Here is a 15107-nt window from a genome sequence, read left to right as displayed (position 1 = left end):
AAGCACGATATACAAAATATACTGACAACATCTTGAACAAAAAGAATTTAAAGTCCTCACTGAACTAGAAAATTAAATGAACCAAAATGCCTTCAACACGTTATCTCATTAATCACATCTTTTGAGACTATAGACAAACTGCTGTCAAATGCATTGTATATCCTGATAGTGCGTGTGGCAGCATTTTCTTCCCCTTGTGATGTATATACGTTTTAATTAAAGTGAGAGTCATTAAGGGCTCCTGGATTGTACAATCACCAGGTCTCATAGGCTTGGGGAACTGTAGCATTGCAGGGATTATAAAATAGGCTCCCTGCCCCCAACTCCAAGTAAACAGTAAAAGAAGATGCTATTTTCATTAAGAGGAAAACTAAAATTTTATACCATTGCAGTAGGGGATGAGCGAGGGGGTCCTGTTTATCCATCTGCTTCTTGATTTCCAGATATGGTGCCTGTAAAAAAGGTCATTATCGTCCTTGATTTTTCTTTAAAATTCATTCTTCCTTTTCTACAATAGGAAAATCAGACTCAATGACGTGCCTAGTCTACTTAAAACGGAAAATCTGTGGCCTTGTCATAGCAATAGCAGCACTCACCCTAGTCATGTTCCCCAAGATGATGGTAACCATGAATTTCCATGTGGCACAAAGGACTCACCTGCCACACCTGCCCTAGACTGTGTTCCTAAAGGTTACCCTACCCAGACCACTTGTTAAGTCCTGCTCAAGAAAATGCAATGCTTCAAACCACAAAATACACATTGTACCCACCACCCTGCCAAACTGTTTTCAGCGATTTTTCCACTTGGCCTTTTCTGTGCTGTTCCATTTCCACATCATCCCCCTACTCCATTCTTTTTTCCCACTTTTTCACTAGCTCAGAGCCCCATTTGGGTTTTTCTTCTCCCTTTAAAAACCTCAGGTTCCTTTGTCTTAACTGGAGGTGAGCTCAGTTTATGCCACCGTCTCTCCCTTGCTGCAGTACTCTGAAGAGAGTCTATCTTGCCATCTTCAATGCCTGTTTTTAACAATGATTTTAACTAACATTAAAACAAAACTTGTGACCGTGACTATTCATGCTCATACCTGGGGATACAGACTGAGGTATGGATCTTTTTATAAGAAAACCATTTACATAAGAACAATACTTCTCTTAAAATAGAAATTTAATTTACCCAAACAATTAACTGTTTTATAGAACAAAGAGAGTTCTGTCTATAACAATTTGGAGTTATCTGTAGGACAGTATAATGTTATATTTATATATTGGAAAGGTTTAAAGAATCTGATGTGATAAAACCTGACAGCATCCCTATGTAGTACTCTCTGCAAGAGGGTGCAGCATTACTTTTTCTACCTTGGCAGCAAAGACACTGAGGCACTAAACAATTAAGCAGCTTGCCCAAGGTCACAAGCCACATCGTTGTGGAGCCAGCTCTACAGCCTCTGACTTCCCAGGCTGACTCCATCGTCTACATTGCCTTCTATTAAAATAGCTTACACATGACCCAGAATACAAGAAGCAATTTTTGGCAGAGAGCTGATTTCAGTTTGAGCTATTTTTAAATCCAAGAATGATCTGGGTCTAGGGTATAGTATAAATACCCTATGCCAAAGTCTTTTTCATGATTAAACATGTTTAACTTTGTGTAGAGACACAGAATCAAAGTTCTTGGCCCACCCCATAGGAACACATTTTATCGTTTTCTTTGGTTATACAAATAAGAAATTCTTGTTTGAAGAATTCAGATAATATAGAAAGGTATGGAAACAGAAAAAGGCATGGTAGTTTTTAAGCAAACATCACTTGTAAATTAAAGGATCTCTTTATTTACCATGGTCTGACACATATCTGTTGAATGAAGAATGAATATTTGACTACATGAATAAATAATGATCAAAAGAACCAAGAATGAAAGTTGGAAATGTAAAGACATACTTTTTGAGCACAGTCTTCAAACAGAAGAGTAGAGGTGACACCAGGTGGAGGAGGAAGTCATGCAGAAGCTCAGGGAGGCCTGGGGCAAGAGTTATTCCTTCTCCAGAGAAAATTAATGGCTTAGGATAAGGCTCGTCACAGGCCCACAAGGGTCAGTCCCTCATGCAGTGCAAGCCTTGTCTAATGGTTTGAGTACGAGGAATCCCACAGTAGTTCATGTAATACACAATGCAGGAATGTTCACGAGTGAAATGATTAAAGGAGAACTGTGACCTCACCAATGGACTACTTCATCTGATGGATTAAAAATTTGAAGAGACTACTGAGTTTTAACTGTAAATAGATAGAATGGGGCTGCAGTGCTTGTGGGAAATATACCTTCTCACCCTCTGTATTCCTCAGCTGCCACAACTGAGCAGCTTTCCTTCACTATGCCCTTCTGCCATGATGTTCTAGCTCACATTGGGCCATTCAATGGACCGTGGACTATACTGCTGAAACCATGAGCCAAAATAAACTTTTCCTCTTCTAAGTTGTTTTTCAGATATTTTAGTCCAAATGACAAAAAGAAGACTAACATACTTTGAAGTTTTATATACAAGCTGTACACACAGTGGGTGTTGCTAATTTGGGATTATTTTCTATTTATAATGAGTTTTAAGCCTCTCTCCAAATCTGTGGAGGGGAAAGACCTCATTAATTCCATGGCATGTGTCTTTCCAAGTGCTGGACAGCATACAGCCCAGGGATGTGTCAGGTCTCCACAATGAACCCTAATCCTCGCTCAGCAAACTTGTCCACCAGAGCCTTGCTAATAACCGCAAATATAAACTTACATTCTCAAGGGAGTCTGGCATTTCTAAAGAAGCTTTAGGTTCTGTGTTATATTGAAAATAGGCATGTAAAATTTGCATCTTAAAGAAAATTTGTTATTTTAACATAAAAAAGTTTTGAACTTACAACTATCAATTAAAATTGACATTATAAGAAGATGGTACTAGATTTCACTTCTTCTTTAAGTATCTCAATGTACCCTCATGTGCTCAATGTGCTTTCCTTTATGTGAAAGCACAGTATTAGGGTTATAATTGTGTACTTACCCTCCCAAAATCACAGCACGCCAAGACACTGATATAGTTAAATAAAACATTACAATAAAAAAAATTTATAATTTTAATTATACCTCATACAATAGGAAAATCTACATTTCACTACATGATCAATACTCTCATGATCAATACTCTTAAAATATGATCGACTCAAGCATACCGAACAGTATAAAGTCACGTGACAGTATACTTACTTGTGTCATTTCTCTGATAGAAGTTATGCTATCCAGTGCTTTCATTACTCTATCATAGTTCTTCTTCTGCATAATGAGAAAAAAACAGAATTCAATTAAAATCTTTGAGAAGCTACATATCACTAGAGAAATACATTATTTCTATACATGAAGTTTCCATCAAAATCAGTGTGAGAGCAATAATCGTTTTATATACATAAAAGGGAAGACTGTAATAAGATGGCTCAAGGATTTATAACTAGATCAAGGGAGGAAAAAAGAAAGCAATGCAATTCCTTATATAAGAACAGAAAATCATATTTAGCTTATGGGGTAAGTTTTAGAAGTACAAAAGCAGACACTGGGTTCTTGATTCACGCTTCATCACTACAACAATGGGCAATAAAGTAAGCACAGAATCCTTCTAAAACACAAAAATCTACTTCAAATCTCTCAACTGCTCTTATTTTCTTTTGATTGGAATATTGTTACCAAAATAGTATGGGACAGTGTACATGTGACAACACACGCCAACTGATAATTCATTTGTAAGCATAACGTAAATATGGTCCCTGCTACCACTTCAAAAAAAGGTGAGTTCTTCCAGGGAAATATTATATAGTTATAAAATGATTCCAAGATGAATAATAATACTATTAACTTTGGCTCTCACGCAATTTGAAATTTTTCTTATTTCAGAAGGATTCTGCCTATGTCCCAAAAATATTTAAAAGACATTTTTCTTGAGATATGCCAGTTCATTAACAATATCAGTTCAGCTTTCACTAATCTTCAGATAGCTGAAAGAGGGAGAGGAGAAGAGGATAAAGAGGTTAAAGTAAAATAAATAAATAAATAAATTTTAAAAACCTAGACTTTTTCCCTTTCATCATGATCCTTAAAATTAAAATGAGGTTACATAAAATCAGAATCCCCCCAAAAAACTAAAATAAACTTTAAGAAATTGTGGATCTGCTTGATGACATAGAACATTCAGAGAGAAAGAGCAAATCTCATTTACTATTATCAGAAACTGAGTGCTGAGGGGTTATGGTGCCTACTTACCCTGGGGTTGAAGGCCAACATCTGAGGATCATTAGGATCCACCACAGAAGGATATGGCTCGAAAATGACAACTTTTCTAGGAGATTCCAATGCAGATCTACACATGGACACCAGCAGATCTACCACCTTGAAGCACACCCATGAGACAGTTACTTTCCTTAGGTTTCAGCAAGCGTTTCACCACTGCTTCTCCTCTCACTGTTCTCCTCTCACTGGTTCCCCTCTCACTGCTTCTCCTCTCACTGCTTCCCCTCTCACTGCTTCTCTCCTCTCACTGCTTCTCTCCTCTCACTGCTTCTCTCCTCTCACTGCTTCTCCTCTCACTGCTTCTCTCCTCTCACTGCTTCTCCTCTCACTGCTTCTCCTCTCACTGCTTCTCTCCTCTCACTGCCTCTCCTCTCACTGCTTCCCCTCTCACTGCTTCTCTCCTCTCACTGCATCTCCTCTCACTGCTTCTCCTCTCACTGCTTCTCTCCTCTCACTGCTTCCCTTCTCACTGGTTCCCCTCTCACTGCTTCTCTCCTCTCACTGCTTCCCCTCTCACTGCTTCCCCTCTCACTGCTTCTCCTCTCACTGGTTCCCCTCTCACTGCATCTCCTCTCACTGCTTCTCCTCTCACTGCTCCTCCTCTCACTGCTTCTCTCCTCCCACTGCTTCTCCACTCACTGCTTCTCTCCTCTCACTGATCCTCCTCTGCTTCTCCTCTCACTGTTCCTCCTCTCACTGCTCCTCCTCTGTTCCTCCTCTCACTGCTTCTCTCCTCTGCTTCTCCTCTCACTGCTCCTCCTCTCACTGCTTCTCTCCTCTCACTGCTCCTCCTCTCACTGCTCCTCCTCTGATCCTCCTCTCACTGCTTCTCTCCTCTCACTGATCCTCCTCTGCTTCTCCTCTCACTGCTCCTCCTCTCACTGCTTCTCTCCTCTCACTGCTTCTCCTCTCACTGCTTCTCCTCTCACTGCTCCTCCTCTCACTGCTTCTCTCCTCTCACTGCTCCTCCTCTCACTGCTTCTCTCCTCTCACTGCTTCTCCTCTCACGGCTTCTCTCCTCTCACTGCTTCTCCTCTCACCGCTTCTCTTTTCACTGTTAGCACAAGTTCATCAGGAAGCCCAAGACTACAACCAATCTCTCACACCTGCAACTCTTGACTTTAGACCAAATTTGGCCGAACTATACTCTTAAATCAAAATAAAAAACATGTGCCATCTTTAATAACTCACATTCTAATAAGCCTCTGTCATGAGTACGTATTATCTGCTAGCTTGTTCAAGGCCCCATGGTAAAGACAATGAGAAAGACAGACTAGTCCATAGGCAGGTGGTGTGTACAGTCTAATGGAGGAAATGCATCGTAAAAACTCAAGTTAAAAAGAATATATGCTTCAGTAGAATTTCTGGTACTTTTAAAAGCTATAAAAATAAAGAGGATGTTAAAGAACAATGCAGAAGGGAGTGCTGTCTTTCAAGGTCAGGAGGGGAGAGATGCAACTATCTGGAGTGAAACTGTTTCAGGTAAAGGAAGTCACACAACACAGGAAGTCTGGCACACTCAAAAAAAACAGCAAATTGCCTGGCATCATCTTGGCTCTTCCTATTCTCCTCTGTCAATGTCTTTTAATTTCTCTTGATTTGTTTTATTCCTATATTATCAATGATCCTTTTGCACAAATGACTAAGAGGCAGCACTTACTACACAGTAGCTAAACTGGCTCCCATCCATGGTTCCCAAAACAATGTACTATATTTCTGGCAACTGGATATAGGAAATTGATACTGTCTAAATGGAGAAATGACCCAAACAGACACACCTAAATGTGGACATTAAAAAGGAAAGCTGTTCCTAGAGTTTTAAACAGGTGTTTTAAAAATGCATAGTAAGAGATGGACAATTTCTGATTCTTCTGTTTCTATTAGGGACATTGTGACCTAATGGCAGTTGCGCTCACTGTTCTCATGGACTCACAGAATATACCCATTCATCACAATGTTCCAGTTACCTAAACTAATTAGTAAGCTTGCACAAGTATACATACATATATGCTCACAAAACTCCTTCAAAAAGCCTAGATATGTAACACCTAATGTTTCCAACACACGATTTCAAACAAAGAAATAAAACTGTTCCAGTGGAATAGGATTTGAAGGCCTGTAATGGTGGTTGTGTTTCATGGACCACAGGACACTATTGTTCCAGCCCCGTATCCTGCAGTGGTGAGGAGCATCTCTATGTCTCCCAGAGCTCCTAAGAGCACCATCAACTGCAAAAGTCAACGAATAGAATGAGACTACTGAGACAGTTTTGTTTTGTTTTGCTTTTCTGTTTGATTCTATGTAATCTTCAGGGTTATGACCAATACTGGATGCATGTTTTAAAAACTATAATAGTTAAAAGGAATGCTCTCTTTTAAGTAGAATAAATTTTCTCATCATGAATACCAATCTTAAGAGTAAAATCAATAAACTTATTTGATCAAGCACTTAAGTTTTCTAACTACCACTAGATATTTTAAGATCCACTTTAAAAACATTATTTTCAGAAATGTAATGATGATGAGAAATATCTCACCTATTGTTTTATTTAACATCCCTAACATTAGCATAATTTCACTTTTTCCTTTAATTAACATGTACTATTTCTAGTTTTCAATTGTTTTATTTGAGGGAAATTTTGCATCCAGCAAAATGTACAAGTTTTAAGTGACTACTTGAGGTCTTTGGGGATTTTTCTGTTTTGTTTTGTTTTGTTCTGTTTTTTTCCTACTAGAAAATAAACCCAAGGGTGATTTCCCACTGAGCTGCATCCCCAGTCCTTTTCATTTTTATTTTGATAAAGGATCTTGCTAAGTTGCCTAGCCAGGCTTTGAACTTGAGATCCTTTTGGCTCAGCCTCCTGAGTTGCTAGTATCACAGGCATGGGCCACCAAGCATTTTTAGTAACTATGCACATAATACATGTAAACCTATGATATAAATATTTTTTTCATACAACCCACTAGGTAAGGTTTTATCAACATACATTAAAATATCTTTTATTTTCAATATTACTTCCAAGGGATGAGAAAAACTTCCACATTTAAAAAAAAATTTTATTAAAAAAAGGAGAGAAAAGGAAATGACTCATGGTCAGATACAGTTTAAAAACTTTCTCAGGATGGACTAGTTAATTTTTTTAGTTTTAGGGATTTTTGAAGCCTTTAATATACAAACCGAATATGCAAGGCATAGGGGCAATAGTAAGCTGTACATATGAAATTTATTTTAATTATGAAATCATTTTTCTACAACGTAAGATCACAGTTCTACTGTGGTAGTATTTTTCATTTATAATTAATTATATAAAAAAATATTGTCCTTAGTATTTCGTCAAACACAGCATCATAATTTGGCTAAGCAGTGAAAGGGCTAGGTACTTAGGCTACAGTGTTAATTATCTACTGTGCATCACCTAGTACAGGGTTCCCTGTCAACAAGATATCCCATATTGAGTGAGTGAGTGCTGCTCTTCTCACCCATCTCTGTGAAGTTCATAAATGAAAGATTGGTAATTCCTTTTGCAATTATCTTCCTGTTGATTTTTAATGAAGCTGAATGTTTCCTCATGTTTCTTTACTAACTACATGTCCCTTTTGTGAATTCATGTTCATTTTCTGTTCATCTGTTATGGCCCTTGTGTTTTTCTTCTCTAAAAATGTTCAGCTTTTATATAATTATGTTTGTGGAAGTAAAGAGCTTTTCATACTTTTTTGGGGGGATGGGGGTTCAGGGATTGAACCCAGGGGTGCTTAACCACTGAACCACATCTCCAGTTCTTTTTAATTTTTTATTTAGAGACAGGGTCTTGCTGAGTTGTTTACGGCCTCACTAAGTTGCTGAGGCTGACTTTGAACTCGAGATCCTCTTGCCTCATCCTCCCCAGAGTAGCTGGGATTTCAGGTATACACCACCGTGCCTGGTTACTTCATTCTTAATGTTCATCATTTCTTCAAGGGAATCACATAATGTGAAGAATGGCATTTCTCCTTAGGATTTCCAATGACAGCATAAATGCACAAGCCTGGTGAACCATCTCAGTTGGGCGCACTCCATTTTACTCTCCTCTAGTCTGCGTATCATTTTTTCAAACTACTCTTTAAGGTATTTGGTATTTGTTTTCATAAACAGAGTACGATAGAGCTAAACAGATTTTTCTCCAATATTGCAGGTTCATTGTTCCTACTTCACTTATTAAATAACCTCCTGAAGTCAACAGCATTGAAAGCAAAAGAAGATGTGATCCCTCTTTAACAATATATTAGATTTATTTATAAGGACTGGCTTTTGGGATAATCTGACATCCTTTTCTTTGCCAATACTGTATTTGTTTAAATTTTATAGCACTCTATGCTTCTGAAAAGTTGGCATCTCTTAATTAACATTTATTCATTTTTAATGTTTTAATTTTTTTCATACATGAATCAGTAATTTAGTTACACTCTACATGAGAAACAACAATTGAAATTTTCATGGAATTGCATGAAGTAATACATTTTGGCATCCTTATCATTTATTTTTTTCCTTTCTAGAAACAGCATGTTTCTTGATTCCAAGCTGTTTCTTTTTTATATTTTTCTTCTTATCTCCTATAGTCTTCTCTAAAATGTACTACTCTTTTATTTTATATTCTTCCCATTATCTTTGAACTTCAGTTTTAAAAATAAACTGATTTCCAGTTTATGGCAGTATAACTTTACAAACATGTTTATATAAAGCATGTATTACCATTTCAGTATCTCAATTTCACCGTGTAAGAATTAAACTAATTCTTAAAAAAAAATTAGTTTAATCTCTCCCCTTGCCAACTGCAAAATGACAAAACACACAAAATGAAAACAGAAAATTTAGTCTATATCTAAAAAATATCAAGTGCCAGTCTGCCAAGCTCTTGAAAATTTCCCACAAAGAGTTACAGAGTGAAAGTAACTAGTGGACTAGCACAAATTTTTGAATCAAAATAAGGAATAATTAGTATCAGTTAGTACCTGAGCTCCAGTTGCTATTTCATCAGCAGCTTCATTCATTACTCCCAGGGTTTGAAAAGCAAAGACACACAGCTCTCGTTCACATACAGTAGGCTACAAAAGAAATGGGAATCAATTACAGTACTTTCCATTTCTCAATTTTAAAATTAAATTGATGACTGTCTACATAATAAACAATGTTAAAAAAAGAATCCATACTATTTTGTTTAAAAAAAAACTGATTCTTAAATTTAGTTAATAATTAATAGAGTCCTTTACTAATAAAGAGTTGCAAATATGATAAGAAATGATCCATTTCAGTTAGTTGCGGGCACTTTCATTTGAAACAATTTAGTAATAAATGAAAATATGTTGAAAAGAAAAATTCCTATCTCTTGAAAATACACATTTGGCACATGAAATGCATTTTTAGAAAAAGTAAATACTAAGGTTAAGATGATAAATAAAAACGAGGTTATACACAAAAGTTCTACAAGACAGATATACGGAGAACTCACTTTTTCCTAGCAAATTTGTTCGGAAGAAATAAGCATGACTCTGCTTACTTGCTACTCAGCTCTTGAAAGATTGGTTTTGCTGCAAAGACTTTGGACTTCAATAACCTCCTGAAGTCAACAGCACTGAAATATACACTCTGCAATTACTTTGGAAAAGCTCTCATCTTTCAAATCTAATATAGTGTCATCTCTTTGATTTATCTTATCTCCCTGGTTACATTGCATTAGGTAGCTGATGAAGCCTAACAGGAGGCAATCCATGGTGCCTCTCCACAGCAGACAAAAGGCATTTGTTAGTGCCCCTGCTCCTGTGCTCACTGCTTTTAGAGGACGGCTGGTCTTTTGCTTAGCCAGTGGGGAAGTACTGCACCACTCTGAACATCCTGTCTGTAGAGAATGAGCCCAGATGTGTGGCTTTATGGACAGAAAGGCTGAATGATCACAAACATTTCTGGTTCACTCTCCCCTGAAGAGAATGTTAGAGGAAAAAGGAATTGATATATTCCTTTCCTTGTCGGCCTTAAAAGTGCAGTCTGGTTCCATTTCAGAAATATCAGAACTGTGGGAGGAAATTAATCTGAAAAAGGTCTCCAGTCACAAGCTATACACATTGCCATATATATCTGGATATGCATATGCATACAACAGGCTTTTCCATTCCACTTCTTTTTCCTTAACTTCAACGTGTAGCTGAATCTTCTGTTTTGTGGGCATGCATCTGTGTGCATGTTACAATCTCAATTTCTCCCAAGGACATTAGACTGTTTCTTTTGTTCACTTCATGAGGCAAAGTGCATGGTGTGATCGAAAGTAACAGCAGCAAATATTTTCTGAATACTGACTATACCCTCAAATGCTATACTGATGTCTGAATAAAACAAAAATATGAACAAACAAAAGTTTCCAGGAAAATAAGAACCTTGAAAATCACAAAGTCTCCAGGAACTTATTCATGTACCAGCTACCCAAAATTCAATGAGGAGGGAATGGTGACAGGGAAGGTTCTTCATTTTGAATCACACTTCTGTCAAACAATGCATCACTGTTTTTATGACTAAAATTCATTAATCCCAAAAATGAGCAACAAGGTAATGCTTATTTAGTGACCTAAGTAATGATTAGTTCCTTTTGAACAATGGACAATCAACTATACTTTGTGATCATCAAACCATGTGTGTAAATATGTACACATGTGAGATATTATATGTGCATATAATCATGCACACACATTCCAGGAAATATAACAACAGAAACTATAGTACCAAATTATATTTTTACAGAAATATAAAATATCATTAAAGTAGATTTAAAGGTTAATTTTGAAAAATTCAACACAAAAAAATTTCAAGGACATGGGGGAAATTATAATAGACACAGTTTTGCATATCTCTGTCACAACACATTATTGCCAATGCTGGGTATTCAAGAATATTCTGACTTGGTCTCCAATGATTTTTAGCAATTTCACCAAGACCTCCCTATTCTCTACTTCTCAGGCCTTTCTAAAATGCTTTGTCTGCACTGTTTAATCCCCTGAGAGACCTCTTTATGCTAACCTCTACAGCTCCAAATCACATGAACTTGCCAAGCGGCCCATTATTTTAAGTAATGAACCTGCACTCTTATAATGAAATGAGGCATTATCACATTATGGACACTCCTTTCCCTTTTTGTACGATTTGTTTGAAAGTAGCATTCCTTCCCAGACCCAAACATGTAAGATTCACTTCTTAGAATATCTTGCTACTATAAGTTGAAAAGGGGCGATTAGGCAAAAATCAGGCATGCTAGAAAACCTGCTGACAGGTCAGAATATACATTACATTCTTATGTAAATAAGTTTATCTTTCCTTCTTTTTTGGCAGTGTTGGGGAATGAACCCAGGGCCTTGTGCTTGAAAGGGAAGCACTCTACCAACTCAGCTATATCCCCACCCCTCCTCCTTTTTAAAATCAACTACAAATATAATAAGGTTCTCATTAATTTATATACCACACCAACGCCACAATAAGTAAATGTGTCTGAGATTATAAAAAAAAAAAAAAATTCTGTATGTTTTGTTTGTTCTTATGAGAAAGTTCAAGGAACATTCAAAATGTAAGATGCAAATTACTTCAATTTTCAAGGAAACATTTTCATATTTATTTACTTTTGTATATTAACAATCCTTTCTTATTTATTCACATTTTATTTGAGAATTCAAAATGTCAACACAAGATGGCGCACTCAAAGAAAATTCTCCAATAACACTAAGTGATCAAGACTAGGTGTCTGCTCACAGAAGGGGCATCCTGTTCAAGGGTGAGAAACTGAATCATTTTTCCTTAGTGAAACATAAGTACTTATATTTTGGATTAGCATTCTCCTGCCATGAAATGATTCCCATCTAACCACCACACCAACCTTCACAAGCTGAGCTATGACATTATCTACACAGAAAACACTAGCATTTATTCAAACCTGCACCATCACTAAATAACTGTTAGCAGGTAAGTGTAATGATGAATTTTATTACCATACTTTCATACAAATTTATGTATGCCTGAATATAACCAAGTGTGTATCATTATTTACTAATTTGTTTTTTACTTTACCATATATCTACTAGTTTGAATTTGTAAAATACAGTTTGCCATTAATGTATTATTATATTGTCTTAAAATAATTAATCCATATAACTTAAAGACCATAAAACCATGGCAAGTCCTCCATTATCAACATAAACATATTTACTACACAATATTCATTATGTACCATTTAAAAGCACAGGTAACTTTCTATGTGTCCCTAAAATATAAATTATTTTAAAAGGTTTCAGCTAAGAAGAATACATTTTTTAATCAGAGAAATTTAAATGCAAAAAAAAAAGTTTCAAAGTTTCTTAAGCCCTAAAGAATATTTTAGAAACTAACTATACTTTAAAAAAGTTGTGTTATCAAAGAATTTAAATTATCCTCTTATCCCTGAAGAGAAATTGCAACTCTACAGAATTTAGCTACATATTTACAAATAGAGATAAACCATCAAGAATGGTTTTCAAACATTTCTGCTATCATCTTTTTGTCCAAAGTATTCTGTGCAAGTTCAATATGTAAAACACATAGAAGTGGAGCCTGCTGCACTTGGAGCACATGTGTTTATCTGATTCCCTAACTGTAATGAGAAGAAAAATAACATCTAGCTGCCTGAGTTGATAAGAGGACCAAGTGAGATAAGGTATGTATGAAATCTCCTTGAGGAATGGAGAGCTGTTTAAGTGTTAACAATATAAGAAACTAGACAAGCTGTCTGCCACAGCTTTAACTCAATGCATATACAAAGGTAAATATTTCATAAAAGAATACTTTGAAGTACATTATGCAGTCTTTTTATTTTTGTATACAGTTTTTTTATCAAAACCTCTCAATTTATTGCTACAATCTTTCTTACAAAAAACAAAAATCGATTTAAATATAAATTCTTCACTTAAAACTAGTGTTTAAAAAATTAGAATTATATTAAAATTTTAAGAGCCCAAACCTATAATCCTTTAATTCTCTGTATTTTTAGTATACTAGTCAATGCTTTGAATTTTTTTTCTTTCTTTTTTTCCTTAGTGAAACATAAGTACTTATATTGTGGACTAGCATTTTCCTGCCATGAAATGATTCCCATCTAACCACCACACCAACCTTCATGAACTGGACATTGATTTTTGTTTTTTGTAAGAAAGATTATAACAATAAATTGACAGGTTTTGATTTAAAAAAAAAAAAACTGTGGATACAAAAATAAAAATGCGGCATAATGTACTTCAAAGAAAAGTAATGTCCACTGGAGAGACAGAAACACCATAGGGACCAAGGCAGACCTCAGGAAGGCAGAGAGACCTGAACAGAGTCCCTATTTGTCTTATACAACAAAGATATTGTTTGAGCATTAAAATCAATGTCAACCCAACTCGATAGGGTATTTTTAAAAGTCATGTTTTTTAACTAAAAGTTTCTGGGAATGATTATTATTTTGTTTTGTTTGTGTTTCAGAACCTGAAATTGGAAGTTCCATATTGGAGGGGAGTTTCCAGAGGGTGTTAGTATGATGCACTTTTTTCATTCACTCTTCAAATACTAAAGTGAGACCTAAATACAAGCTCTACCTAGTTCATTCTTACAAGATGAAATGGGAATACTCTGATTTACCCTCCATGCCCAGTTTCTCCAGGTTTTTTATGGGCATGTCTCAAACTGTGACCAAATTATAACCGAGTGTTATTAATTTCATTTAGAAAATAAAAGTCTTAATTATAAAGACCAGTCTAAAGGCCACAGCAAGGAAGATACACAGAAACATGGATTGTCAGGTTTCTCAGATGACTTTGCTTCAGCAGGATTGCCATTCTGCTCAAGTAAGTGACAGACACATTCAAACATATTGAGAACCACTGGACTAGATCAAACCACTCAGAACAAGTAGCCCAGGACTTTTCCACATGGCAAGAAAAGAGAATGACATCATAATTATTGTTTCATATGTTGATGTGGAAAACGGGGAAGTCTGTTAACCAGGGACACATGAATGAGGACCATGTTATCAGCGACAGAGGTCCAACCCTGTAGGGCCATTGATTCACACAACCACATTGTTTTTATCCAGCATGGTACAAATGCTTACGTGAAGGAGGTGAAAGCACGTAAGACAAAGAAGAGATGTAAGGTCACTGATCCAAGACAGGGGTGTTCTCAAAGTGAATGTAACAAAAAGGCAAGGACACTAGGAATTTAGAGACCTTGGGGCACTAAATTTTTCTTTTCTTTTCAAAACACTTGAAGACACAATATAACATTTTAAAACCCTTTCTAAAGGGGTTTGCTGCATTAACCCTCTACAGAACTACTCCTTTGGTTTTCTGGCAATAATCCAACTGCACAGCCAGTTTGAAAATCCAGGACTCTGAACAATTCTCTTAATGGTGATGGGAGTGTTACATAAAGTGTGCTGTCAATGATATCTATGAGTTTGGTAACGATGAAGAGATGACTAGAGTATTTTTGTGGTACCCAGGATTGAATCTGGGGCCTCAAGCACTCTACCAAATGAGCTACATCCCCAGCCCTCTTGGACTTAAGTATCTTAAGACTTTAGGGGCATTGGGGTTTGGGGGGAGGGTGGGTGTTAATGAGTTTTAAGGAAAGTGAGATGTGGAGAAAAGAAAAAAAAAATATGAAAAAGAGTCAATTTGGAAAAAGAATGATCTAACAAGTGAGAAAATTATTAGAATAAAATTCTAGAGAAAACAACATTTTATCTAATCTATGTAATCACCAATTTATC

The 15107-nt window shown here is 36.2% G+C and overlaps 1 protein-coding gene across 4 annotated transcripts in view; it reads right to left on the bottom strand.

Moving 5' to 3' along the window:
- The window catches only part of Parp8 (poly(ADP-ribose) polymerase family member 8), a 178175-nt gene that overhangs the window by 19117 nt on the left and 143951 nt on the right, over positions 1–15107 (bottom strand). For all 4 annotated transcript variants that reach the window (XM_047555101.1, XM_047555098.1, XM_047555099.1 and 1 more), the window contains 4 exons: positions 9301–9393; positions 4286–4411; positions 3242–3307; positions 385–452 (listed from right to left, as the gene is read on the bottom strand). In XM_047555101.1, the coding sequence (XP_047411057.1) occupies positions 385–452; positions 3242–3307; positions 4286–4411; positions 9301–9393 (353 nt within the window). The remainder of the gene's footprint in view (positions 1–384; positions 453–3241; positions 3308–4285; positions 4412–9300; positions 9394–15107) is intronic.

Source organism: Sciurus carolinensis, chromosome 6 (genome assembly GCF_902686445.1).
Source record: "Sciurus carolinensis chromosome 6, mSciCar1.2, whole genome shotgun sequence".
NCBI lineage: Eukaryota > Metazoa > Chordata > Mammalia > Rodentia > Sciuridae > Sciurus > Sciurus carolinensis.
Note: the sequence above shows the minus strand (reverse complement) of the source record. Positions and strands in the feature narration are given on the sequence as shown.